Source organism: Lates calcarifer, linkage group LG21 (genome assembly GCF_001640805.2).
Source record: "Lates calcarifer isolate ASB-BC8 linkage group LG21, TLL_Latcal_v3, whole genome shotgun sequence".
NCBI classification, from domain to species: domain Eukaryota; kingdom Metazoa; phylum Chordata; class Actinopteri; family Centropomidae; genus Lates; species Lates calcarifer.
In genome coordinates this window covers 3,830,202-3,857,983 of record NC_066853.1, presented here as the reverse complement: position 1 = coordinate 3,857,983, position 27,782 = coordinate 3,830,202, and the positions used below count along the sequence as shown (strand labels likewise).

General features: G+C 43.5%; 2 protein-coding genes across 2 annotated transcripts in view; one reads left to right on the top strand and one right to left on the bottom strand.

Annotated features, from left to right (window-relative positions):
- Positions 1-20,633, top strand: part of ssh2a (slingshot protein phosphatase 2a) — a 29,817-nt gene extending 9,184 nt beyond the window's left edge. Inside the window, 17 exon segments of the mRNA XM_051065514.1 lie at positions 9,872-9,984; positions 10,596-10,660; positions 11,270-11,391; positions 11,666-11,731; positions 11,939-12,004; positions 12,654-12,848; positions 15,465-15,558; positions 15,774-15,902; positions 16,133-16,179; positions 16,276-16,422; positions 16,503-16,703; positions 16,797-16,883; positions 16,885-17,016; positions 17,117-17,311; positions 17,487-17,655; positions 18,325-18,849; positions 19,185-20,633. Of these exon segments, the coding sequence (XP_050921471.1) occupies positions 9,872-9,984; positions 10,596-10,660; positions 11,270-11,391; positions 11,666-11,731; positions 11,939-12,004; positions 12,654-12,848; positions 15,465-15,558; positions 15,774-15,902; positions 16,133-16,179; positions 16,276-16,422; positions 16,503-16,703; positions 16,797-16,883; positions 16,885-17,016; positions 17,117-17,311; positions 17,487-17,655; positions 18,325-18,849; positions 19,185-20,024 (3,193 nt within the window). The 3' untranslated portion in view covers positions 20,025-20,633.
- Positions 20,634-20,748: 115 nt separating this feature from the next.
- The window catches only part of ankrd13b (ankyrin repeat domain 13B), a 38,499-nt gene continuing 31,465 nt past the window's right edge, over positions 20,749-27,782 (bottom strand). Inside the window, exons 14-15 of the mRNA XM_018698893.2 lie at positions 25,855-25,931; positions 20,749-24,065 (exon numbers count right to left, since the gene is read on the bottom strand). Of these exons, the coding sequence (XP_018554409.1) occupies positions 23,864-24,065; positions 25,855-25,931 (279 nt within the window). The 3' untranslated portion in view covers positions 20,749-23,863. The remainder of the gene's footprint in view (positions 24,066-25,854; positions 25,932-27,782) is intronic.

The window sequence follows — 27,782 nt, the reverse complement described above, 5'->3', positions numbered from 1 at the left end:
AGCACCGGGACACTCACTCCTATAGGATAGAACAGACTTTCAGTGAGTGCTTCTTAGCTTCAGTGTGTGTTTGGTTACTGTACATGGGCTACTTCTGCTAATACATCTGTCTTTGTCTAATCTGGCTGTTAGGAGGGCTCCCTGTTTCTCCAAGGTTAAGTGCTCCTATCGCAGCTGAGTGGGCTGAGTAGTCAGCAAACATTTGAATTTAAGGCGTTGTAGTCCAGGCTGTTCTTTGCTTTGTTTTCAGTCTTTCCAATCTTGGAAAGTGGCCAGGTGTTTTTAGCCACTGCTACAACTCCGTCACTTCTTTTTCTTCAGAAATGGTCTTGGCATTTTAAGATGGAAGATGAATATGTATTTTCAAGGTACAGTATATCACACTGCAGGTTAGATGTGCTATATATCACTCTAAAAGATGCACTGATTCTGGTGGATCCTTTTATTGTAGCAGAGTATGCTAACAGTAACCCATTTCCAGCTCAGTGTATGGTAAACATCTGGTTTCATGCACTGACCGATGAGGCGGCGCAGGATGGTGGGTGCACTCTAGGGGGATTCCTGCACTTTTGAATATACACCACTTCTTATCTGCAGCATTGCTGACCTGCATGTTTCTGCCTCGTTCCCATCAAGTGACAGAGGAAGAAGATTGTGCAAGTTGTCTAGGGCTCAGCTAAACACCACAACAGACTCTTATGTTACCAGCCCACAGACAAATAAGTTCTTACTGAGTGCTGGTAAATTTGATGACGTTAAACAGAACCACATGACAAGAGCACTGGAGTGGCTGCTTGCATGTGGACTTTGTGGTTCCAGTTGCTGGCAGAGCTCACTGGACAGTCTGCCTTTCAAAGCAAGATTTGTTATTAGGAAGGTGAGATGAAGTTAAGTGTAGTTTGACGGCAGGACTACAGGTGTTGGTGTGTTTGTTTTCTTATGTGATGTAATCAGGGTAGCTCCCAGTAGAACACATGTGGACTCTAGTGTTTACACCCACTGTCTGCACAGACAGTCACCTGCTGCATATTCATTGCCTTCTTGAAAATGTCCAGTGAAGAAGGAGAAGCGGTACATGAATTATGTAGCAGAATATTTAGACTACATCAAAAAATTTATTTAAAACGTTGAATGTGTTGTGGAACTGCTGAATGAACTGTGAAAATATCAGTGTGATGTTACTGTTACTTATCTTGACTCACTGAAAATGAGCCATGCATGCAGATTGTTTTTGTTGAGCTAAAACATTTAAACAGAGAAAAAAAGTTATAGTTTCAAGCAGTAATAAGTCGGAGCGGAGTCTGTCGGCTGCATATGTGTAAAAAGCCTTGTGACAAACGCTACATTTGGCATGGTGCGTATGAATTGGTTAAGCCACATTAGTTAGAAACAATTAATCTGGTCATTTTATGCCTCCATACACTGTGGTCAGTCTGGGATCAGTAACAAGTTCAACTCTAGTTTCCCTACAGCCTCAGCTCAGGAGAGTTCATAGACCCAGAACACGTGCACACTGTGCAGATTACTGTGAGTAACAATGGGCTGAAAAGTTTGTGAACACTCCAAATGTGTGTTGTATAACAGCATATGTAATAGTACCCTAAATCTCATCTATTGATAATGAGTCTGGTCTGAAAAACAGCCAAAACATTAAGCAGACCCTCCATAAACATTGTTTCAAAGCTTAGCTGCACTGCATAGAGGTCATTTTGCGACAGATGTTTTAGTTTAGAATTTAGACCACTTCGCACAAGCCGGTGTGAATATGTTGAGGGGGGCTGTAGTTTTACAGTGTTTTTCAAATAGTTGTCTGCTTACATAGGGTCCTACATGTTGGCATGCCAGAAGAATATAAAATGTTTACTAGGCTATAAAATGAGCCAAGACATTGTGTCCATCTTACAGCATGGAGTTATATCAGTTGATACTTGATATCCACTGACTAGCTTAATGTGAAGGGTGATTTCTCCCCCAGACTTTCTTGACAAGACAGGCTCCGGTATATCTCCACTTTACCTAGATATTACAGGCCTGCTGGTGCAGCGGTGCAGTCTGGATATCCTCAGCCTGTTTCTTATTTGCTTGAGCTCCTTATGTAACCCAGCCACAAGGTTTGTGCACTGGGAGAAAAGGGTGGAGAGGACACAAGTGAAGTCTCCTCAGTGAGCTTACTGCCAAACCAAAAGCCCATGTGGGTTAAATTGACCCTGTTACATTAGCTTAATGAGCATATCCTCCACTGACCCTGTTCAACCAGGACACTCAATCAGCTATTGAGCAGCTATTGGGCAGTAGATATGTCTAACAACATTAACAAATTATTAGAATTAGTAAAATTTATTACCCCGACCTACCGTATTATATAATCTATCTAGATGGGCAACCGAGTGCCATGTAGTACCAAGACTATGCAGCTTTTAACCAAACACTACAGACAGTGAGCTTACTGATAAGCACTCCCTCATATCAGGAGGGAGGAACTAAACAGTCTGATCACCTGCTCGAGTAAACACCTGCACAGTTGCCAGCCGTTTGTATACAAACTGTTTTTACCTCTGTAAGTGTCCATGCAAAGTGCTGGTGGTGTGGGCGGTCGTTACTTCCCTGTCGTCCTCATTGGCTCCCCGCTTTTCCCCAAAACACGTGTCTCCAACTCCTCCCTCCCATGACTTCCCCAGTGAGAGTTTGACCGAAGTCATATGTCTCAGTACTGTATGATAGAGGGTACTGTCTTTTATAACGAGGATACACAATGTTTTGAAACCGGTACGGAAACTTATTTAAAATGGGACTCGCTTTCGCTTTATTGGGACATCTTGGGCAGCCGGGTGTTGCTGCCGGGAGCAGGAACACAACGTGCCTGATTTAGTTGATCTGCTTTATTTATTGCAAAAGAATTACGATTTGAAAACATCTCATTTTTTGCGGCGCTTATTTCGTCATTTTCTACTTTATTACGACAATTAAAACCCTGAAGGAAGACAGTTGTTTGCCTCCCTGCCATGCCGGAGCACATGACTGCGCGAGAGGAGTAAAAGTTCTTCTTCGGACCCAGAACACCTGACACCCTCCTTCCTCTGCGCTTCCCCTCCCTCACTGCCGGCATGACCCTCGGCGCGGTGTCCGGCTCCGACAGCTCGTCAGCGGTCAGCTTCTGCTCCTGCTGCGGGGCCAAGATGGTTCCCTACTTCAACGACGACGCGGTGGTGTCAAAAAACCAAATCAACCAACTGTAAGTTTAAAAAAAGTGGAAAGATGATAGGTACGCTCTGGAATAGACTGTAATTTGAGAAGGTTTTATACACTAAAACTCAGTAATAAATGGAAGTAGGCCTATATTTTGTACAGTATAACAGTACAAGGGTCTCCATTCAAACAAGAGACAACTACAGCACCTGATTACACATGAGCACAACATCACTTCCAGAGGCAAGATTTAACTGTAAATATTTTGTATTTGAACTTGATTTGTTGTATTATGGATGGTCAGGCTGTCAGTATAGCATTTAAATATGAACAAAATGCTGGTCTACATATTTGGAGATATTAGGAATAATGTGACAGGCTTCAACATTGTAACACTGTGAGTCAGCTCATAGATTTGTAATAGTTTTGCAACATCAGTGTCAAATGCATTTCCTGGTGACGTAGCAGGCTCTTACTCATGTTAGTACTCCTTTTTGACCTTACTAAGACATAATGGCTCTACATGCAGTGTGAATCATCTTACCTGTCTCGCAGGTCCAGACACACACTTGATAGTGGGAAGCCACATTGCTACTGATTTATTGAGACAAACATACATCACCTGAGTGCCATATCATGAGTTTCTGTTGGTCATTTTTGTCCCTCCCTTTTTGTTTGGCTAAGGCTTGGACATTGTTTGTTTGAACATGTGAGTGTTTTGGAGTGACAATGATAGTTTTTATCAAGTTTGAATTAAGAACTTTTAATGAAATCTTTGATAGATAGTAAGAAAAATAAGCTAAAAATGCCTGAATAAGAAGAAAAACTCAGCAAGGTTTTTAAGACTTTATATTTTTGTATGGAATTTGGTGTTTTGCCATAAAGTAATAACTCACACTAATGTCTGAGGTCTCTGACTCATTGGAAGATGATGTTTTTTTAGAGACACAAATTGGCATGCATCAACTTGGCCTCTGAAACCAGGAAACATGTCTCTTTTAATATAATCCGTCACAATTATGACAGTAGATCTCCCTGTAACATGGCACTGGGCTTCACTGGAAATACTTACATGATTGCTCACTTATCATATAGCATTGTGTGACCTAAAAACACAAAGACTCTGCAATTAATACCAACCTCTGTCCCACAGGTTGGTAGATTGAACTAAGTATTGAATATGTTCCGAATTTATTAAGACTAATGCAAATATTGTCTTTATCAAGATGTAAGGGAGTTAACAATTAATGTATGATCTTATCTGTTATCTACAGTGTCTGTAGACATCAAGGCAAAGTGAGGCAAATGCTTCTCTTTGCCTGTGAGATGTAAAAGGATTTAGTTGACTTGCCCATGCGGTGAAGACAAGTCTGCCCTTCAGGACAGATCAAAGGCTAGTCTGTTCCACAGTTTCCAAACTCTCATGTGGAGCTGGCTTAGATAAGCGTAGCAAATTTGGGGGTGGGAAAAAAATCAATGGGTAAATTACTGCAACCGGATTAAAACATGATGAAATCAACATTGCCCATTTTCCCACAAAATCAGTCAATTTAGTTCTAGTGTTTGTGTTCTGCTGTTGTTTTGTAACATTTTTGTGCTGTCAGTAATTGGTTGTGCCCTGCATAAGAATTGGCCTTCTGTCTGCAGTTTCAGGAAAGTCAAGGACAAGCTCTGTGTCTTGCTTGCATTGTTTTTCAGCTCTTTTACACATGATTGTGCAGTGAGGTTATTGAGTAAACTGAAGATTTTGTCTTCATTAGGACTGCACCCAGCTTTTGAGGAAATTGTTTTTTTGTTTTTCAATGTGAGTTTGCACAAGAAAGGTTTATGGGAAGATATTACTGCAAGACACACACACAGCGCATACTGGCAGGCGTGTGTGTGTAAATAGCAGCAGATGTGGGAATCTTAAGACTTCCCAGTTTTGTTGGCCACATTGCATGATGTTTGTTGGGTGACTTTATCACCACCCCTTTATATTGCTCTGGATGGATAAGGGCACTCATCACAACACACGGGATTTTAGCATCCTTTGATTTATAGCATGCAGTGTGTACATGTGTGTCGGCATGTTTGATGTTTGTGCGCATATATCTGTTTGTTTACAGTGTGAACGCCTCTATGCGCCACAGTGTCAGCAGGACTCTAATGTTTAACCAGGGTTTGAATGAGTAATTACAAGCCTTGCAGCTGTTGATGGAGTTAAGTATTACCTGTGGCTAAATGGCACGTAAAACACCATTGTTATCCCACCAATTTTAGAAATGCCAGTAAACCCCTCACTTCCGCTCCGCTTGTGTGTTTGTGTTTTCCAAAGAAAACAGATAACACTGAAACTTGACATAGTGAAGTGTAGGTTTGAGTGTTTGTGTGAGGGACTTCAACAGCTGAACAGGGATACAGGCAGCTGGATATAGGTCAGTCCTTATGCATGTGTATTTGTGTGCATGTTATGCATCTAAAATCAAATAACCTACATACCTTGGTTTAAATTAGTATAATTAGTTTCAGTTAAAAGACATTAAATCAGACCAACTGTACACCTTGTAAATGGAAGTGTGTCCCGGAAGTTCCATGTGTTGGAAAGTATACTGCACAAAAGTTATTTATTTGTTGACCACAAGTTATCAGTGTGGGAATGGAACCCCTTATTTAGCCATTGTTATTAACAACTGAACTAAATTTAGCCTCATTTGACCAACTTCTTCACTACTGTTTCTCTCCCTGTAGTTTGTTCAAACTGTAAGTTAAAATGTAACCTGACTCTGTCTCAGAATAGCGCTGCATGTCAGGGTCAGGTATGTTTAGTTCACTGAGGTGGCTGTTTTTGTTCGGTCATGGCTTGCACACTGAGTTACCATAGAAACTGAAACAAAACTGTAGCAAAACCTGTGCTCTTCTTCTCAAACACATATGCAGAAGACAGTGGGTCTGGGCAGTATGTCAACTGGTGTCTGTGTCACTTGATGAAAGTCTATCTTTAGTATGACCTGGTCTCCCTTTCTCTTTATCTGTCCTGACCCTCTTTTGCTCTGGCTGCCCTCATCTGCTCATTTCTTCTGTCTCCAGCTTTGCCTAACAATCTGTTCCTAAACTTTTCTTTATTGGACTGTTTGACAGTAGAGAGTGACATATGGAGAGAGATATGACGTGCGACAAAGGTCCCCAGTCTGGCTTGAATGAGGACATTGCAGTTAGGAGTTATGTGCCCCCACTGGGCCACCATGACACTCCGCAAACTTGACTCTGCTCATCCATCTGTCACTGTCCTCTGCTTCTGACACATTTTCCATGGCTGTATCTCCAAATTGCAGTGCTGAATGTGCACCTGTGGACCTGTGGACACACACATACCAGCTAACTCCCTGTCTTTCCTATGGGCTGTATCTGTCTTGGGTGCGAACTCATAAGGCCTTAGCTGGGCCTGCCGTGCATAGAGCCAGGCCCTATATTTATCCCACTCTCCTCTTGAGAGTGACTAATATGGGCACGGACTAGGAAGGGGGGTCACCCAGTTATCTGCCCACTGTGTGGAGTGGTCCTTACATAGTGATGATTGTGTTTGTGACTGTTGCCCTAACAAGTACCTACCGCCTCACTTCAGCCTAAAGCCTGGTATGGCTGAATGCCAAAAGATGACCCACCCTGCTCTCTGCTGCACACTCTGACTGGGTCTTCTTTCTTCATCGCCCATCCTTCACAGCCCAGCCCTCATTCACATACTTTGTGGAGTCAAATTCAATTGAACTTGTTGCCCCCTTTCCGTTTTCACACTGGCTTTATCCTTCTGTGTATATTTTAGCTTTTTAATCATTTGGTCTGATGGTAACGACACCAGTCAACATTTTTTTCTCGTAAGAACATAACATTAAGCTCAGCATGCATGTAATGTAATTCATCTTCATGCATTCCAACAGACTGGTTAGTGTTTTCAGTCTCCTATGGTGCATGGTGTCACTGATGCTAAGAGTTGCAGAATGGGATTACTCAGTCTAAAAATAGTAACAATTATTGTGATTACTGATTAATCTGTCTGTAAGATGCAGCAATCACAGCTGAAGGAGATTTATTCAGATTGGTTATTTTATTCAACCAGTGGTCCAAAAACCCAAATATGTTCTGTTTAGTATCATGTATGGCAAAGAAAAGCATAAAATCCTTACACTTCAGAGGATAAAGCCAGTGAATGTGAGGCATTTTTGCCTCAAGAATTGCTTAAACAATTATTAATGATGATGACTAAAACCTCTATGTGTGCCTTTACTAACCCAAAGTAAAACCAGTCCCAGTAATCAGAGTTCATGCAGGCTTCAGTGTTAAATCTCTGTAGTGAGCTATTGCTGCCATGTCAAAGTGAAGCCTCCATGTACAGTAAGTTGACTGTTGTCTTCTAAATGCAGTCTGTTAATAGCTTAAACTTTTAAGGACTACTGTATTTTTAGAAACTGTATTTGAAAGTCGAACACAGCCCCCCACCTCTCCAACTATCAGGTGTAGATTCCACTTTCTCAATGTGTCTGTGTGCAAGCGCAATTGGTCGTGTTTGCGTGCATGCACGTGCATGAGTTACAAGTGTTATATTACAGATGACATTGTACAGTAGCACTGCTATACATGGTCATTGCCAAGTACAGTACACAAGTCTGTGTATGTGTGTGAGTGAGTGAGCAAGCATGTGAGCTCACTGGGACATGATGCAGCAGGAACTGACGGAAATTAAAACTAGGACGAGAGCTGATGTTATGAGAAATGCAGAAAAGAGGAAGCGAGAGCGGGAGAGTGAGAGGAAACAGCTGGGTCAAGGGTGTGTGGGTTATGGGAAATAAGCTCAGCACAAGGCTGTGGTTTTGTTTTTTTTCTCTGTTGTCTGTCTCTCCTGATCGTATCCATCCATGGTTTCAACAAAATTCACGAAGGACAGTTGGATGGTAGAGAGGATGGAGAGATGAAGTTACAGAGAAAAAGGGGATGACATGAAGCCTAAATGGCAGAAGGCACAGGCCTTGTGAGTGTGAAACTGAAGAACTGTAGAACTTGATGAACTGCAGAGGTTGGGTTCATTGAGTGTAAACCTGCAGCCAGTGGCGAGATAGATTACGCAACACACAACAGTGGTTTACTATCAAAACTAGCATATCCACCAACTGTTTGCGAAACTTCATCAGATATACGTGGCATTGATGTCATCACCTCCCTTGAGTAAGCCCAATGATCTTCAGTGCGTGCGTGTGTGTTCCTTGTGGCCCCAGAGGCTATGAAACTGCCCTTATTCAAGTTTAGCAGAGAACAGGTTGGCCAACTCCCTGCACCAGCATTACCTCCAGAAACACTTTGTATATATATGCTTTATTTTATTATGAACAAACACAGCGAGCTATAACTTTCACTTACATTTGACCCTTTAAAAATTACCTTAATTTAGGCTTATGTTCTGTGCAAACTATTAAATGTTTAAAAATTACAGCTGGACATGTTCAAGTCAACAGATATTTTTTTAAATACAGTGAAAATTCTACAGAAGTAATAAAAAGGAGTTTCACTAGAAATCTAAGACCTGGGATTAAGAGCCAGGTTTGGCTGGTTGTCAAGGTTGTGGCTGCACATGTTTCTGTTCATAGATAGGCTAAGTTTTTGCCAGCTTCACTTGTGGTATCTATTTTAGCAAAACCTACAGAGCTAATCACCCTGTGTGTTTTTGTGACTATGATAGATTTGTCCTTAGCCTTCGAGTGCTACTTCAAACTCGATGAAATTTTTAAAATGCATATTTTTTACTTTTTCTGCTCTCTGCATTCGCTAAATAAATGCTGGAGTGCTATTGCCCAAGTGCCTGCTGTCTAAGTGGCCAGACCTCTTGCACAGCATCATTAAGGTTATGGTTTATTGGTCCCATGGCTGTCATTTGACACAGTCATAAGCGGCTGCAGAAGTAGGTCTTCCAACCTGTTTTATTGGTATCTTGTGTGACTTTGGTTAGTGTGCCACTGTGAAAATCTAAACAAAAACCTAGTCATTCATACATGAAAGTACACCAGAGGCGTACACACACTTACTGAGTGAAACATAGTTTATAACGTGTCCGCCTCATCAATGCAGTGACCTCAGTCACAGTTAATAAGATTAAGTGTTCCAGAGAGGAACAGAACCCCGTTTAACTCGACCTGCTTTGGTGTACAGTGCTGTGTGCTGGCCAGCTCTTATCTCTGCTCCAACACTGCGAAGGAGGGGACTCGCTCTGTCTTCCCTCTCAGACCCCTGGTCTCCTCCCATCCCTTCCATCCCTCCCTACTGGCAGCTGTGAGTGTGAGTAAGTCTGTGTGTGTGTAATCCAGCTGTGTGGAGGAGCAGAGAACATTGTGTTCTGAGTTCACATTGGGGCTCAGATCTTGTTTTGCTTGCATCAGTCTGTCAGCTCTGATTTGGGGAGCCTGCGGACCAGAGGCCAGCTGAATGGAGCATTGTGACACTGACATAAGTCCATGACAACACCCGTCTGTTCCTTGTCCCCATCTTGTGCTTATTATGGGAAGTCAGGGTCAAAATATGCAGAGAAGTAATTGCAAATGACGTACGTTTTTATAATTGCATAAGTTACACAAAAGAAATGAACATGATTAGATAACTTGACAGACATCTGTGTGTGTTGGAGGCTTCTATTCATGTCTTCTTTTCTCTTTCCTCCCAGTATCAGTGAGAGCTTCCTCACGGTGAAAGGTGCAGCCCTGTTCCTTCCCAGGGGTAACAGCCCCACGCCTAACTCTGCACCTCGCATCAGCCAGCGCAGGAACAAGCACACAGGTAAAGACTTGTTCATACTGTACACACACAAATGACAGCTGCACCATCTCCCAGTACTTTCTTTCTCCTTGTTTGACTCTCAGCCCCAGATATGAACTCCACTGAGGAACTTGAGATTAAATAGCAGAGTGTTTTCAAACTGACATTCCTGTACAGTATCATGGGTAACAGCTGGTGTTAACTTCGCTGAAACCATTTCACAACAAGGCAGATCAGTCAGTTTGCTGCTTCATGCCATATCTCGGACAGCTTGTAAAATATTTTGACATTTTTGGATAATGAAAATGAAGTGGGAAAATCATAGATACCAGTATTAGTTGCTGCTTGTAGAAAAGGCATCCTTTGATGACATTAGTGTGGCAAAATGTGCTAATTACTATAAAAAGCATCAGGGTCCTTGCTTGTTTTGCAGAAAAGGGCTTTTTTTCTTCAGACATGTTCAGATTTTAGGTCAGATGTGGGCTCAAGTGAAAGAGACTCCAGTGTGAATGCACCGGAAACTTGCTACAGGGGAAATGACACACTATCCTGGTGTGTTCTGTCAACCTTTAAATTCCAAGAATGTGAGTAAACTGAAACTAAATGAGGATATTGAAATCCTGTCTGTCCAGGTGACCTCCAGAAACATCTTCAGACTATGTTCACTGTGCTGCGGCCGGAGGACACCATCCGACTGGTCAGTAACACACACAAACATACACACACATACAGATGCAGTACCAAAGACCGGGTGCAAAGTGGCATTGTTATCAGGGAGATTCTATGCCAAACAGAGGGTCTGGTTTCAGTTCTTTGTTAGCAAATATAAAGAACAGAAACTTCTTAGGTACAAAAACAACAGTTGTAGTAGTTCCTGCCATTTCTCTAAGGTCCCTGCAGCATCTTTGAAACAGGGGTATTCCAGCTATTTAGTATTGTGCTTCTATAAGTCACAGGACTTGTGAGAAACAGATTAAAACAAGAATGAACAAAATGAATCCTTTGTATGGACCTGCAGTGGACCTCAGTAGCATGTTTTATTAGACCCTCCCTTCCCATTGAACGCCCACATATTTGAAACTCCACTGCTCCAGTTTGTAATGCCAGCTTTGTGTTAAAAATTTGAAGTCTCCAAAAAATCCACTATAACCCTGATTACATGTGAGGGGTTATTTTCTCAGGATTTAGAAGGCTCCTCCAGAACCAAAGACGACTTTATACAACTGTTTTCGCTGTCTGCAACTCTTCTGTTTGGCCATTTCTCCTTCCCCCTCCTTCCTTCACTCCTTTCTATCTTCTCCTTCAGGCTGTGCGTCTGGAGAGTGCTTACCCTCAGGTAACCCGCTACATGGTGGTGGTCTCCACCAACGGTCGACAGGACACGGAGGAGAGCATCGTGCTTGGCATGGACTTTGTCTCCTCTGATAGGTCAGTGCCACGGCAACAGTACACTACTCTGTCTTTTAGTGTTACATTAGCTCTCATTAAATCCCACACTCATGACAGCAGCTTAGAAGAGATGGCATGTTACCCTGTCTCTAGCTTTGCAGTAATGTTAATATTATTGTTTGTAACTGCTTGTAACTGTAATATACTTAGATTTCATAATGGTGATGTTTCGAGCAATTGAAATGAAAGTTTTTCAAAGTGAAGGTTAAAGTAAGCATGCTTATGTTGTTTGACATTTTGATCTTCCTGCCAGCTGCTGTACTGTGGGTCTAGTCCTACCTCTGTGGAGCGACACTCTGATCCACTTGGATGGAGATGGGTAAGACACCACACCTACGTCCTGCTTCCTCTTACTGCTCCCAGGGGCAACAGACTGACTGCTCTGTTGACTTGTTTACATGCTGGTCTTGTTTTGCTGTTTTGTTGTAAGTCGTTTTGTTGGTGTTGTAAGATGGTTATAAACTATTACTGGTCATTTCATTTCTAATCTCTCTCTCTCTCTTTCTCTCTCTCTGTGTCTCCATAGTGGTTTCAGTGTGTCGACAGTGAACAGGGTTCATGTCTTCAAGCCAGTCTCTGTCCAGGCCATGTGGTGAGCAACCTTTATTTTTTCCAACAAATGGCAGCTCTCTAAAGGTACTTTAAGGTTAAGGGTCCAGCCCTGAAAAGACTGTATACATTGCACCGCCCCTTTGACTTTGACCCCCAGCCTTTTATCTTTGTTACTGTTTCTTATCTTCTCTCTTTTCCCCCTCCTCCTTTTCTCATTATCTTTCTGCTTTCCAGTCTCATCTTTATCTCACCCTGTCTCACATGCCAGTGTTGCCTCTTCATTTCCGTAGTCGTTGTCTTCATTTCCTCATTTTCTTGTCCCTTTGTTACTTTGCGCTTCTTCTGACCTCCCTTTTCCTTCGGTATTCTCTGATACCTTCATTTATCTGCAGTTATATCTCCGTATTATGTCTTTTCATTGCTGTAATCTTTCCGTTCTCCTCTTCTCATCTCTGTTGTTCCCTCAGTTTTTTTCACTAATTATTCAACTCACCTCCCTTGTTATATTTCTTATAGATGCTGTTTTTCATTGCTTTCTTATCTTCCTATCACTTTCTACCCTTTTCTCCATTTCATGTAGTTGCCCCCTTGCATATAAAGAACACAGTTCTGTCTATTTTCCTGTATTTCTTTACTTTCAAGATAACTTCTCAAGTGTGAATCCTCTTCCCTCTCACTGTCTGCTCCAGGTCAGCCCTCCAGTCACTCCACAAAGCGTGCGAGGTGGCTCGCTGCCATAACTACTACCCAGGCAGTCTGTTCCTGACCTGGATCAGCTACTACCAGAGCAGGATCTCCTCAAACCAGTTCTGTATCAACGAGTGGAACGCTATGCAGGATGTGGAGTCGCACCGTGCAAACTCCCCTGTTCTCTTCACAGACCTGTAAGTAAAGGAGGACAGGGATGACCGTATGAATAGACACACACACACATTACACAAATCCACATTTCTCACTGATGATGGAATATTTGGGATATTGCGTGGTTCATGGACATAGTCATTTTCACAAGTTTTCATTTTGTATGCCAGAGAGTAGCACGGCCCCCATTGATGTGTGGTGTAAAATTCCTGTGGCGTGAATGCACTGGTCTGACCTGGTCTGACCATTTTCAAATCAGAGGATGTGTTGAGTGCATTATATCCCACAGGTTATTATACATGAACTAAATAATATATAATGTATACTGCTACAATATTTAGTATCTAAAATCATTTGAATCTATTTCAAGTATTCTTTTTCCAGATAATTTTGCAAACAAGTAACTAAAAGCAGTGTTGGACTGCGCAGACTAAATGTAGGAAACTCCTACACACATGTACAGTACATCAAAACCTAGAAGTGATCTAAGCTGACTGTAAACCAAGAAGGAATTTGTTCATGCAGATGGGGCTATTATTAAGGGAGTCTTTTTAATGTGACAGCAGTGGTGGAAATCCTGTATACGACACTTCAGCTGTGTGTGAAAGGTGTAGTGTACAGGAAAAACATGCATGCAAACTTGAACAAACATATGTAGCCAGAAATGCACAACAGGAAAGATGTGGATTTTTTTCTCAGAAAGTTAAAGGCGTTTCACTGTAGCTGTATGTCAGCAAGATCAGAAATAAGATGTGCTCAGTCACATCTTCACAACAGCATTGCCCAACCCCTCTTCATGTGCCGACAGTGTTGCTATCTACAGCAGGTGATTGCAGGCTATCAGTCCTCAGAACCCTGGACTCTGGAACTGGGGTCACGTGCTGTCTGTAACCTCTCAGTGGTTGCAGGAGCCAACACAGAGAGGCACAAACAAAAACAAAAGCACACATGCAGGCAGGCTGGGCAGTGTGCATAGGCTCATGATCACTCACACGTACACAGCTTTGTAGTCTGTGACACAGAGGTGTTAGCAGATTCACATGGGAGCAGAGAAAGTAGAGGGAACAACACAGGCTGCTGGATTTATGTCTTTACTAATACCAGGGAAATTCCCCTCCCTGCTGCTTAGTCACGTGCCTCACTACCTATTTGGAGTGTCTCTCTCTCGCACACCCATATACTTCAGAGATCCTTGAGTGTCCAAAATAGCTGGGGCATTAGCCGGCTTGATTTACATTTGGAAAAATGGAATCCAGACAGACAAATAGGTAGACCAACACAGGGATGGACAGAAGCAGGTGCTAGGCAAGGAGAAGGAGGTAGAGTAGGGGGGGAGTGTTTTGCTGCTGCATGCACCTGATGCCCCTGGATGGAAAGAATAAGAGGTGGGGACATAAAAGAGAAAGCAAGTTCCACTTCTACTTTAAAGTTGACAGTCAAGAAACACCCACATTTACTGTCAGAAATACCTCACACTCTCCCTTCGCAGGAGGTGTGTTTGTCCTCCAGTGCACTTATCATTAAAATTACCACCCACACTTTATGAGCTCCAATACACACATACAGTCAGCCATAAAGTCTCTGTTTGTCTTCCTGCACAGGGTGACTGCCAAAGCTGCATGACCAGCTAGTGTTTGTTGACATGACATCTTGTTTCCCTGTGTAATCATTGAATGAAAGGTTGAGATAGCAGGAAGTGGTTTGATGTTTTTGTGTTAGCTGGATTTATGGGACTCGCTGTGAATTCCCGTAGGCTACTTCTCTATCAGAGATTAAACAGAATTTCCATTAGCACTGTTCTTCATGTCGTCATACACTTGTCACACATGGGTACTGTTTTGTCTTTATTTTTCTGACCAACCATCCTTCCCTCAGGCTGTCTGCAGGCAAGTCAAGGCTTGTTGTGAGGTTACAGGAAGTGTTACTGGATGTTGGTAACTAACCTGCATTTGTTGGCAAGGGCAAAAAGGTTTTATTTCTCTGAACCCTGTAGACTCATTCTCTTGGGGTCAGCAAGACATTCAGCATTGAGATAAACAAGCTGACTGTTTCCAATGTTCCAATGCAGATAGCTGCTTTTAAGTCTGCAGTTACACACCTGTGGCCATCACACTGCCCCTCTTTGTAATGGCTGACCCACACTGTTGTGTACTATTACACTGAGGAATCAGTTAGAAGAAAAACAAGAGAAAATTAGACAACGTAAGAAGGAGAAGCTCTGAGACAAACCAAGCTCCTCTCTCCTGAGAGGTAATTAGGCCACTTGTTGGTATCATCAGCGTGACGTCCAAAGGCTAAATGCGTCCCCCAGCAGAGTGGTTAGAAACCGAGCCAGGCACAACAACAGGCATATTCTACAAGGGGACTTTGTTGTGTATCGCCGATGGGCCGCACTCTCAGATTTTCTGTTCCCTCTCCAGTTTCTGAGAATCAGACAAAGTGGTAATTCTCTTGTGGAACAAGTAATCTCATTGAGACTAAAGTGAAAATGAATCAATGAACAGAAGGCAAGGCTCGTTACTGTGACGGTGAAGGTGGTTCTTTGTGTCCAAAACTGTTTTTTTTTTTTTTTTTTTTTAGGCTAAGTGTAAATGTGTTAAAGGTGTTTTTAATAAAGGTGTTTGTGTCTGTATCTACAGGCCCACAGAGAGAGAGCGCACAGAAAGGCTGATCAAGATGCGCCTCAGAGAGATCATGATGCAGAAAGACTTGGAGAACGTCACCTGTAAGGAGGTGAGAGGCACACAGATGAATGATTTGTTTAGATAATAGAGTGCAAATTCTCACCACTGTTTCTGTAGATTCTTTTGCTTTCCATTCTTGCAGGAATGGGTTGAATTTCTCATTTCAGAGAATATAATACCAGCCCCCTTTTTTGCCACAAATTTAGCACTGAGTCATCATTAACAGTCATGGTGCTTCCCTGAATTGTTCACATCCTTTCCCAGATCCGAACAGAGCTGGAGATGCAGATGGTGTGTAACTTAAGGGAGTTTAAGGAGTTCATAGACAACGAGATGATAGTCATCCTGGGACAGATGGACAGCCCCACTGAAATCTTTGAACACGTCTATCTGGTAAGAACCAGGAGCCCTGTGTTTTTATAACCACAAAACTTCCCTTGATGAGAAATAAGACATTAGAAGATCTACTTACTTTGATCTTTAGTCAATGTGGTAATGTATAGTTGGTTGTGTTAAAGTTGAGGCTATATCACAGTAAAGACATTTAACATGCACTTTGTTATCATATGCGTTCAATATACTTGTGTACACCTTGATATTGACTCAACCTGTGTTGTCTCCAGGGTTCTGAGTGGAATGCCTCTAACCTGGAGGAGCTGCAGAACAGTGGGTAAGAGACCAGTCATTACAGTACAGTTATTGTTGACAGTTACTGAGAGTGAAAGGTCAGCGAGTCAACCTTGCCTCCCTCCTGTCTCTTATGTAGAGTGCGGTACATCCTGAATGTGACCCGGGAAATAGACAACTTCTTCCCGGGGATGTTTGAGTACCACAACATCAGAGTGTATGATGAGGAGGCCACCAACCTGCTGGAGTACTGGAACGACACCTACAAGTTCATCACCAAAGCCAAGTAGGTTTAAACATGCACAGCTTTACATGGGGTTCTTTATGTAGTTCATGTAATTGAACACAGTCTCTGTCTTCTGTCAGGAAAGCTGGTGCTAAGTGTCTGGTTCACTGTAAGATGGGCGTGAGTCGCTCTGCATCCACAGTGATTGCCTATGCTATGAAGGAATACGGCTGGGACCTAGACACTGCATTCGACTATGTAAAAGAGAGACGGGCTGTCACCAAACCAAACCCTTCCTTCATGAAACAGCTGGAGGAGTATCAGGGAATTCTGCTGGCCAGGTGAGACTTCATATGGAAACATCTATACAGTATACATATTCTGTAGGGTGAATTTTAGTGCTAACACACTATTATTTTTCTTTTCTTCCATAGCAAACAAAGGCATAATAAGCTATGGCGCTCCCACTCTGACAGTGACTTGTCAGATCGCCCAGAGTCAATGTGTAAACCTTCTTTCGCACTCTCTGGGCCACTCTGACTCTCACAACAACAACGCCTCCTCCCCCTCCTTACATCACTTCCTGGGCGTGGCTGTGCTCCAAGCGCTTGGTGCTGAACCTGAAGACTCTGCCAAATCAAACACCGCGCACACGTCCTGACTCACACACACATTCCAACTTTGTGTGTGACTCACCGGTTCAGGAGGAGGTCAGGTCAGATTGTGAAGACCCCCTCCTGCTTCCCCTCCCCAGACCCCGAGCGGCCACTGTGGTCCCAGAGGAAAGACTGGACAATTCAGCGAGTGTGGCTGTCACTGTGCCTGTTGCTGTACCCCACCCCCCACCATCGCTCCACATCCTACCTCCTACTCCCAAACTCCAGCGTGCTCACAGGGGTCCTCCCACACATCTGTCCATTTTAGTGCCCAAACACAAACCAACGGAACTGTCCCTCAATTTGCCTGAGCGAAGCAGCTCAGGAAGAAATCTCTCCTCTCACTCTGGGATCCACTGACTCAGACATTATAGATCAGTCATTATCTGATTTAACAAGTGACAAACACAGCCCTCTTAGCCCCACAAACACCACCCCTCTCCCACTGCTTCTTCCCCTCGCTCTCAGTGATAACAACAACAACCCTAGTGAGTTACAGACAGGCAGTGCCTTTGATAGCCGCGGCGAGGCCGATGGGTCATCAAACCACAGCACAGACAGCATCAACTTCTTCAGCGCCAGGGAAAAGTTTCTGGGCTTGGCCCAAGATGGCAGAACTCGGACACTTTCAGAGCAGGCACAACAGAGGACACCTCTGTCACATGAGGAAAATGGAGTAACAGGAGGCTAAGGAGGAGGATCAGGGGAATGGGAGTCAGGTACAGGCCCTCTCTGATTTCTTCAGTCTGCTTTTGTTTTTGATATTAAAACCTTTATGAAAGCGAGAATGTCCCAACATGATGTCATCAAATGTTTTGTTTGTCCAAGTTGATTTTTATTGCACCATGTGAACTGCCAACGCAGTGGTCTGTGACAGTAAGCAGCAGATAGGTCATGTGTATTAGAGAGGCTACATAGAAATCCATTTGTAGCACTAGTCAGACTGGGATTGAACTAGAATCTGTGTGAACTAGAGTCTGTCTGCAAAGACTGCAAGGTTGTAAATAGACCTAACTAAAACAGACTAGACACTAAATCTGCATAAATCATAGTGACACCTGCTGGAGGATGAGAGAAGAGTAAAGACAGTCTAGGTTTAACAATTGTCTCTTCTCATGTTATTATTTTGTATCAAGTTAATCATACAGCGTTTAAAAGATTATAAAATAATTAAAAAATATCAAAACATAAAATAGTGAATCAGTAGTTGCCTATAGTAAAGGGGAGTCACAAATACACACACATAAGAGAAATGGCGTGAGCCTATAACTAATCCTGTCTGTCTCTCTGTCTCTTTATCTCCCAGGCATCTCCTCAGTCAGAAGACAGTGTCGAAAAAGCCAATCCTGACCGAACTCATCATCCTCACCATGACAACGGAATATCAGTCCGCCATATTGTTACTGAGATCGAAGCCATATGCCACCCAGCGTCTTGCCTCCCTCTGACTCCATCCCCCTCCTCCTCTTCACCACTCCCTCCATCCTCCCACAGCCCCCAGCTCGTCCGACAGAATCATCATCATCAGGAGGAGGCAGAGTGTTCTGAAGTCACACACGGCTCTTTAACTCCACCTTCGCAGCCACCGTCCCCCTCCATGCTGCCATGCGACTGGCCGGCGGGCTCGGTGCGGCGGGCCACCAAGCAGCTAGAGCAGAAGCTGAGGCAGGAAATGGAGATGGCGGCGTCTCAGCGATCCCCGCTGCATTCCCCCAGCTCCGAGCACCCTCCTGTCAGACTGTCCCCATGCTCGCCGAGTGCTGAGCAGTCCCCCCCTTCGCTCCCCTCATCACCCCACAGAACAAAGTATCACTCAGGGAGAGATCATGGCTGAATCTGCTAAGTCCAAAGATGGAGAGAAGCATACAGGGTCACAACATGAGCTTCAAAGACTCAACTCCTCAGGCACAGACAAACTCCCAGACCCTTCCTGCTCCCCTAACTCAAATATCAGCCAAGTCTCTGGTGCTATACCTGTCACTGTGCACACATCCACAGATAGCCATATGCTGACATCATCACTGGCCTCTACTAGTCAGTTAGTAGAGTCATCTCTAAATACCTCAGCCCAGTCCCATGGACAGAGCCAGCTCCACAGCCAAAACCAGCAGTGTCGGACTCTGCCCCAGGCCTGTTCAAACCAAATGACTCTGGACGGGGTGACAGTGCAGGAGTCAGACACAGATGAGAGGCTGGAGTCCAGTTCCTGTGGCAATCGAGGGGGCTGCAGCCCCGGCTGTGATGCCCAGAGCAGGCTGGCTCGATGGCAGTCAGGAGCTGGAGAGGATTCAGCAGACCCTGAGAGAGCTGCAGGCTTTCCTCCACGAGGGTGTCAGCCTGGAGACGACGGACAGCGAAGTACAGGAACTGGAGCAGCCTCAGGGGCTGAGAGATGCTATGGACACAGAGCCAGGACCTTGCAAAGGAGCAAGTTCTGAACAGACCCCTCAAGGCCTGGAAGTAGGGCAGCAGCTCCTCGAGAGACGAGAGGGGAAGAGTTTCCTGGAGCCAACAGGGTGGCACAGAGCCATGGAACTCGAGGCTCGCATTCGCCAGGCGGGACTCACCCCCCCTTCTCTCATGAAGAGGTCGGCCTCCTTGGCTAAGCTGGACTGTCTGGAGCTGTCAGCCAACGACCTCAGTGACCTAGACCTGAGGCCACACACCAGGACATCATCATCACACTCCCAGGACTCTTTCTCAGCATCCCCTTCTCACCCTGACGACACTTGGAAGAAGCAGAAAGTGTTGGCTCGAAACACTAGTGTGGAAAAGACTGGTCTGTCCCGTGACAATTCATCTTCGCCTCGGTCCCTCAGCCTCTCCTCCGCCCTGCACCGTCGTCCAAAAGAGGAGACAGGTGAGAGGGAGGAGCCAGATGGCAGCGGGAGCAGCACAGTCACTACATCACGTCAGCAGGGGAGGGGACACTCATCTAGACGTTCTCGCAAAGCGTCCGCTGAGAAAAAGCAGCGAGCCGTCACTGTGCTATACAATACCATGTAACCTCAGTGCAATGGACTGGAATGGACATGACTGGAGCTGTGCACATGTGTGAGAGAGGCTGCATGATGTGTATGAATGTGTAGCAGGTAAAGTGTAGACCTTGTGTAACCTCTGATGTATGTACGTACTGCGTAAGAATTGAATGATGAACATATGTTTGCATGTAAACCACTGGATGCGTTGTTTCAACTGGAGTTGAGGTTTGTATGTACAGTAATGAAATATGAATGTCCAAACTAAGACTGAACTGGTGCATACTGAATGCACTCCACTATGTCTGTGTCCCTTTTTTAAAAAGAAGCCTTTGTTTTCAGTGTGTGACCCTCGCTGCCTGTTCAGAGTTTCTACAGCAACAGCAAAAGGGGCTTTTTCTCATAACATGCACTTTACTGTTTAGATGATTTTCTTTTTATTTGAAATCTGTTTTTTACCCTGGGGGAAGATTCGTTTGCACTGATCTCAGTAGACTTGTCTCTGTATGTTTTTGCTTTCGAAGTGGATAGACATGTCTTTATTCAGATTTTTAATTGAACCAGGACAAAGCTGATATGTTTTTTTTAATTCAGTGCTTTAGCAGTCAATAAATGTGGTGAGTTTGTTTTGACTGCAGTGACGTTTTTCTTGTGTTCAGTTCGACTGCTTCATTTCAGGAGGAGAAGAAAGGAGGTGACCGTTTCAGACTGAGAGTAAGCAACCGTATCGTCAACTTTACTGACACCTACTGGCCAGGCAGAGAACTACAGTTTTAAACATCTCTACGGGCACAGGAGAAGGTGGGAAAATGGGTAAAATGTAGTGAAAATGTGTAGTTACAGGAGTTATATTGTAAAAAGTAAATCTCTAAGAGTATTGTAAATGCTCCATTGTGGTCAAATGTCACCACTGATCACCCCATAACCTTAGAGTTAAAAGAAATTCATTCTACTTGTCATTTTTAACTACAAATGACTGTGTCTTTGAAGAAGTCAGTCCTCTCCCGTCTCCTCTGGGAAATGATCTCCATCAGCGCTCAGTGCAGCTTATTTCAGGCTGACATTTTACCTACTGTTTCATGTGGGTAATTAAACACGGAGATGTAGGCCACCAGAGCCCCTGCTGTGACACACACACACAAATCACATAGCAGCGGTGACTGGGAAAGAATGACATTAAAGGATTTGACCAGACTGAAAGTTAAAATAAGAGAAAGACATCAAACTCACAAGTTTCATATTTTCTAATATTCTGTGTTTGAGTGTTTTTCTTGTGAATTAAAAGGAAAGCTCAGATCCCCTGATGATTTCACCAATTAAATCCACTTCAGCAGACAGAGCAGACGGGCTGAAGTACTTTTTTTTTGTTTGTTTTTAAGCAGTTCATGCCCCAAATTGATCTGTTGTGAAGAGGAAAATAGTTGAAACAGTGAGGAATAAAATCAGTGGAGCAGAAGAGAGAGGGTTAGAGCGAGTGTTTGTCTCCCTGGGTGTGACGACTGAGATTGGCATCCTTCCTCTCTGCATACTGATGCTCTCTGCTTCTCTTTCTAGCAGACTCTGTCTCTCACACACACATCGGGTTTTATGTCTGTGGCTCTTTACAGATTCCCTTCACACGCCCAACGCTTCCACCGTCCTGATGTTATTCATAATGTCGGGCTGAGTCAGAGCAAGGGGAGATGTTGCGGCTGCACACTGCTGATTCACATAAAAAAATGATTTCATTTTTTTCCTCTATTCTCTCTCACCCACCATGAAAGCAGCCTTGGTGCACTGAGTGGTATTTCTTAGAGGGTTTAGAGTCTCTAAGCTGTCCTTTTCCTCCCTGTCAAGCCAAAAATAACTTACAGGCAAAAACCCCCTTGGATCTGGCTGAGGCGCTGGGAATCCATGTCACACGGAGGATGATGGAGGTGGAAGCTGCTAAAAACAGACCCAACTCACTCTCTATGGTGCCGAATGATGCTGCAGCTTTCCATATCTTGTGAGAAATTAATTGCTTTTGTCACTGTCCTTCACTGGAGAGGACCAGAAAACTAACTTTGAGTGGAGAGCTACAGCTAGAACTCAGGGAGATGGTGGATTGGGCGGTGTCAAGGGATTTACAAGATGTGAAAGCTGTCTGCAAATTGAAACAGGATTTAAAAAATAACCTACTCGTATGTTGCTGCTCCAAAAGATGTTTCTTTATTTGAATCATTATCTGAATTCACTTTCCAGCATACACCATGAAAACATCCTGCCACATCTCTTTTTCTGCAACATTTTTTAAAAAGTAAAAAAATGAGTATTTTTCTTATCAACCAGGCAAGCTTAACTATGAATTAGAGAGGAGAGAGAGGTGATTCTCCTCGGTTTGTGCTGATATCGTAGTGTGAAAGTTTTACATTTCTTTCAAAGAAATAATACAAAAAGAAACAGAAAAAACAAGCTGGTCCTCTCCTCCCCTGTCTCTTGCAACAAAACATGTTTCTCAGTGTTTGGCTAGCCTTGAGCCCTGCAATATTAAATTACTTACAATTATGAGAGCTAGGACTTGAAAAATCTTTCCAATCCAATTTTTTGGGGGGTGATTTTACACGTTTAGTTTCCCTGTTGTGGTGAGGAGCTAATTTGCTCTCTGGTGCAATAAAACCTAACACTGCTGTTGATAGCAGCCTCCGCAGTGACTCCTTCAGGGTACATTTTCAGTGTGATATTGCAGGTCTCCAGGCTGGACTCGAGTCACACAAAACGACACCTCACACGGGTGCAGACCATGCTGAAATATTGTACACACACACACTGTACCGTGACTACACAGAAACACAGAAATCATCTGCTCATGTAAGGTGAGAAGATGCAAATATACAGAAAATCTCTTTCAGTTACGTTTCTACTCCACAATCTGCTCACAAACCACAAGCATTGTCCCTTTTATTGTTTGGATTACACACACAGGCCTGCGACAAACTCATTCACAGTCACATACAGTATAGTTAGTCATCATATCTGTGCTCCTGCAAGTCTAACCTCAGGCTGAAACTAGCACTGGCCTGAGTTTACTTTGTGCTCAAACTCATCATCTACATCCATTACAGTCATATATGTGATCCACCCACAAGCTAAGTACAGTACATCTGGATTTTGTGCAAATCAAAAAAGAAATTTACCAGTCTGTTTTTTTTTTTTAACGATTCCCATTAAAAACTGAGAAAGTCAGATGGTTTGTCGACATTCAACTCAACTTGACCGACCTTTATGGAAGGTCACAGTGTTCTCCACACACCAAGCGGTTCTGACTTGTCACTGCTCCATCTACACAATCACAGTTAAGACTGAAAACCAGCACAACTCAGTGGCAAATGGACTCGGTGAGCGTGTGTGTTAGTGCTGGAGCGAGAGTTGGCCTAACACACTACGTTTACAGGACAGAAGGTGATGACCCCTGCGCGGAGAGCTGGTTTTGAAACACACACACACACACACACACACACACACCTGCAAACAGACAGAAATCACTCATCCAAGGAGGCATTCTGAACTTCTTGTATTAGATGTATTGTTGGTTGTAAACTGGCACTGGTCAAGAAAAGTACCATGTGGCACCAGAAAGAGGAAACTTGGCGTCCCTCTCTGGCCGTCTGAGGCCTGGACAGCCGCATCACTGTATGGCTTCATGGGAGAGGTCTGGCTAAGGCGCTGGGAGAGAAAAGAGGAGGCGATTTGATCGTGTGAAAACCACTCAGATGATTATTTCCAGCCACTTACAGAGTGTGCTTAAAGTTTTAAAGTAGCCTGTACTGCCCTTTTCTCCCATGTGTCCTTAGTCCAGACCCCTCCCTTCAGACCCTTTCCCGCCCCCCCTACTGGGTCACTCAGCTCTCATTTCTCCATGAGTGACAGCTGGATGATGCGCTGTAGCTCCTCCTCCTCTTGCCGTCGCCGCAGCTCAGCCTCCTCCTGCTCCCGGGCTGAGATCTCCATGGCGATGCGCAGCTGCTCATCATAGCTGCAGGTGGTCGGCTGCTTCTTAGAAGGGGTGGAGCAGAGGCTGGAGGGGGGGCGTGGCTTGTGCTGAGGGGTCCTGGAGTGGGGAACAGTGAAGGAGGTAAAGGAAAGAAGAACACAGGTTGAAAATAGGTTACTCTCTGGGGACGGTCCTGACCCTGCAGATGTAAATTAGAGTTGCAATAGTTGCAGAATTTCCATTAGACTTAATGTTATGGTAACACATTATAAAACACATTTTTGAAAGGGCTAATAACTTACAATCATTAGTTAATAAAGAACAATAAGAACAACTCTGTGGAAAATTCCTTTGCTGGCGTTTGTCCTGACACCTCTGTGTTTTTCTTTTTAGGTATCTGTTAAAGGGGCTGTCTGTAAGTTTTCTCTGCTGCTGGACACGGTGTCTTGCTAGGAGCAGAGCGCTTCAGCCATCATTGCATTTACAATGGACATGTAAGTAAACAGCTGTTAATGCTAATGTTGACTGTGTAGCATTAGCAAAACTTACAAATCTTCTCTTCAATCTCTTCTAGAGAAGAGCTGCAGATCACCTAGAACAACATGTGTTTATTAACTTCATTTACAACTGCAGACTTGATAGATTGTTGTACCCTTAAAATCCTAATGATTTATTAATGTTTTATTTTCTAATAAGCCAACTTTTGCTGAAATGAGAAACCTATGACTCTTTAGCTTTGACATAATTTTCATTTGTAGTTAAAGAGTCAGTACCTTATAGAAAGTCAGACCCAAATGTGGTCATATAAGACGTCACAGTAATATTGAGGAGGTTATATAGGAATGTTGTATTTGTGCTACTTTTACATGTTGCTAATATGAACAGCCAGAAAAAGATGTTGAACTCACTGCAGAGACAAAGCAAGAGTCATGCTGGTTAGGGAGATTTTTCACAACCTTGCAACCCAGAAGTTAAAAACCTCTTGTCACAAAGAAGGCAAAAATAACTTTAGTTACAAGAGTCAGGGATTTTTATGCCAAATTGTACCACAGGATGTCACACAAACTTTTCAAGTATACTTTTGTGTCTCCAGTTTACTGTCAAAGTAAATGATATAGGTTAAGTTAGGTTTTACTTTTTTCATGGTCCACAACAATGTTTCAACATCCAGTCTCTTCTCACATCATAACCTTAGTGTACGTAAACACTGCAGTGGCAAGATTGTGTCAAAAAAGGGAAAAAGAGAACAATGTGTGTGTATCCATCCACTCATCTACAAATAGGGACGACAGAGAGAGAAAACACTGTCTGAAGATAACAGGCTAAAGTCAACAGCAGCACTGTCAACTGTGAAAGCAGGAAACTCTCTCTCATCCTCCAGTCTCCCCCTCTACAAACACACACACACACACACACACACACTCAGCAGTGAGCAGTAGATAGGAGATGAGAGGAGAATAGCAGGATGGATAAGAGAATAGAGCAGTGGAGGACAGGAATACAGGATGTGAGTCAGGGATGGAAGGAAAGAACAGCAGGATGGAAAAAATACAATGGAAGAGTGCAAGACACTGAAGAATAACAATACATAACAGACGTGAGAGGAAGTCTGAGACAATATGGGTGAAGGAATGGCAGGATATATCACTTTTGTCCTGACAGTCATGGAGATTTATGTCCTTTGTGGATTCCAGCTCTGTTGAAGATAAAAGTCCCATTTATTTTTAACAATTGGCACTTTCATCTGACTTTATCTGCAGCTCCTGGTTGAGTTACTGATCATGGCTGGATTTTGGATGGAGGAGAGAGAAATGATGAATGAATGGGTGTATAATATACACAACAGGGGCAGATGAAAATGAAACACAGCAGAAGACGACAGGGGACTGTCATAGAGTAGCCTCACCTCTCGAGACGACTTGGGTCACAGGACAGGGGATGCGTTCCTGGCTTGCTGTTGGTCAGTGCCTCCCAGATGGTCACCTAGACCCAGAGAAGAGGCCGCACAGGAAGTGGACAGACAGAAGTGTAGAGAGACGGAGAAACTGTGAGGCACATACAACAAGAGCATCCTCCCTTCCTAGCATTACTTTAGCATAAATTAATAGGAAAAGGCCTTTTCCTGTTAATGTATGCTAAACTACCTCCCAGACACACACAGCTCAGAGACAGCCAGCTGGCTTGATTGTGAGTTATGAAGAGGCTGAATGTAAACTACATTGCGCTGACTCTGGTTCTTTAGTACACTTACCCAACATTAATACTGCTCCTGATACTGCTATTAATATTGATAAGACATATAAAAGAAGATCAACATTCTTGCAGTGTAGAGCAAACTTTTAACTACTAATGATCATTTTCAGCAGCATAGATTATAGATTTATTTCCTGACCCAGGCTGGAGGGAACTTTGATGAGGCCTCCCACATTTTGATTCTTCACCAGTCTTTTATTTTGTAATAATCACCTACTTTTTTTTTGCAAAGCTTCAAAATTTGAGGACAAAAATGAGCTTTTTCTTTAAGCTAAATCTAATTGCACAACTTGTCAAAGTAAACACATTTACAAGGACCCACACTAGTCATCCCTCCTCACTCACTTCCTTGACATGGACCCACCCATTCTCACCTGACATCACTCTCAGGCAATTGACTGCTAGTCTATATAGCCCCTCCCCCTTTCCATTGTTCTGGTTGGCAGCAGGACTGAGCACATGTTAAGGGTTTGAATGTGGCCAGATACTTAATGAATATATGCTGCATGTTTGTATACTTATTGCCACATATTGTTTTGGGTCACTTCATTTCCCTTGATAGTACAGACTGATTGTTGTGTGTATGTGGCTGGTGCACAGATTTTTTGGTAATGCCATACTTGATGTAGTACTCTGCTCATTTAGTTAGTGGTAGGCCTAGCAAGAAGAAAGCTGTTCTCCAGGAACACAGTCTCAAGCAGCAGTACTCTTCTAAACATGAAGGACAGAACGGAGGGAGAGGAAGGGGAAAGAGGAGCTGTCAGCAGTAACTGTTTACAGTTGTGATACCCCACTTACATGAGCAGGCAGAATATTCCACTTTGTTGAAGAGGAGAAGGTAAAATGCCCTTCAGTGGTCAATAGGGAAGAGAGTATGTGAGTTCAGATTTTGTTTACTGTGGCTGAAGTTATTTCTGAATTTCCAATGTTCATTTTCCCCTCTGTTTCATTAATATTTTTGGTAATGTCACTTTTAAGCACGTACTCTGACCTGCTGACCTGCTTTTTGCAACATCCCTTTAAAGGTTTCCAGTGCCCAAATACCATTCTCTGCCCTTTATATAGGGTGGCAGCACTGTGCTCTTATTATCAGCACGTTGTGAGTGCAGTTTTGTGCTACAGTCTACTGTTGAACATTAGATGTCACCTATCAACACACAAACAATGGAAACCCTATGCAAACTTTCGTGACACCACAAGTCAGGTTTTATACTCTTGTAAAATGAACACAGGCCTTGAATGAAAGGTGGGAAATTACAACCAAGAAGATGACAGGCTGTACTGTAAGCTTGTTCTGTAGTTACTGCTGCAACACATGCAATGTCAGCAGTATGGTCTCTTAACACCTGTCTCGATTCAGAATTAGAGTTGTAATGAAAAGTGTCCCCACCTTTTTCATCCCTGTTTGAAGCAGCAGTACAACAGTTCAGGACAACAGGCAGCTGCAGATGATTGTACAAACTATGGCACGAATCCTCAGCTGCAACCTTGCCTCTCTCTCCTCTACATTCTTCTGTATCCGAGCTAAGAAAACTCAGAGGATGTTCTCTGACCTGTCTCCCTGAGCCTATTTATACTTCT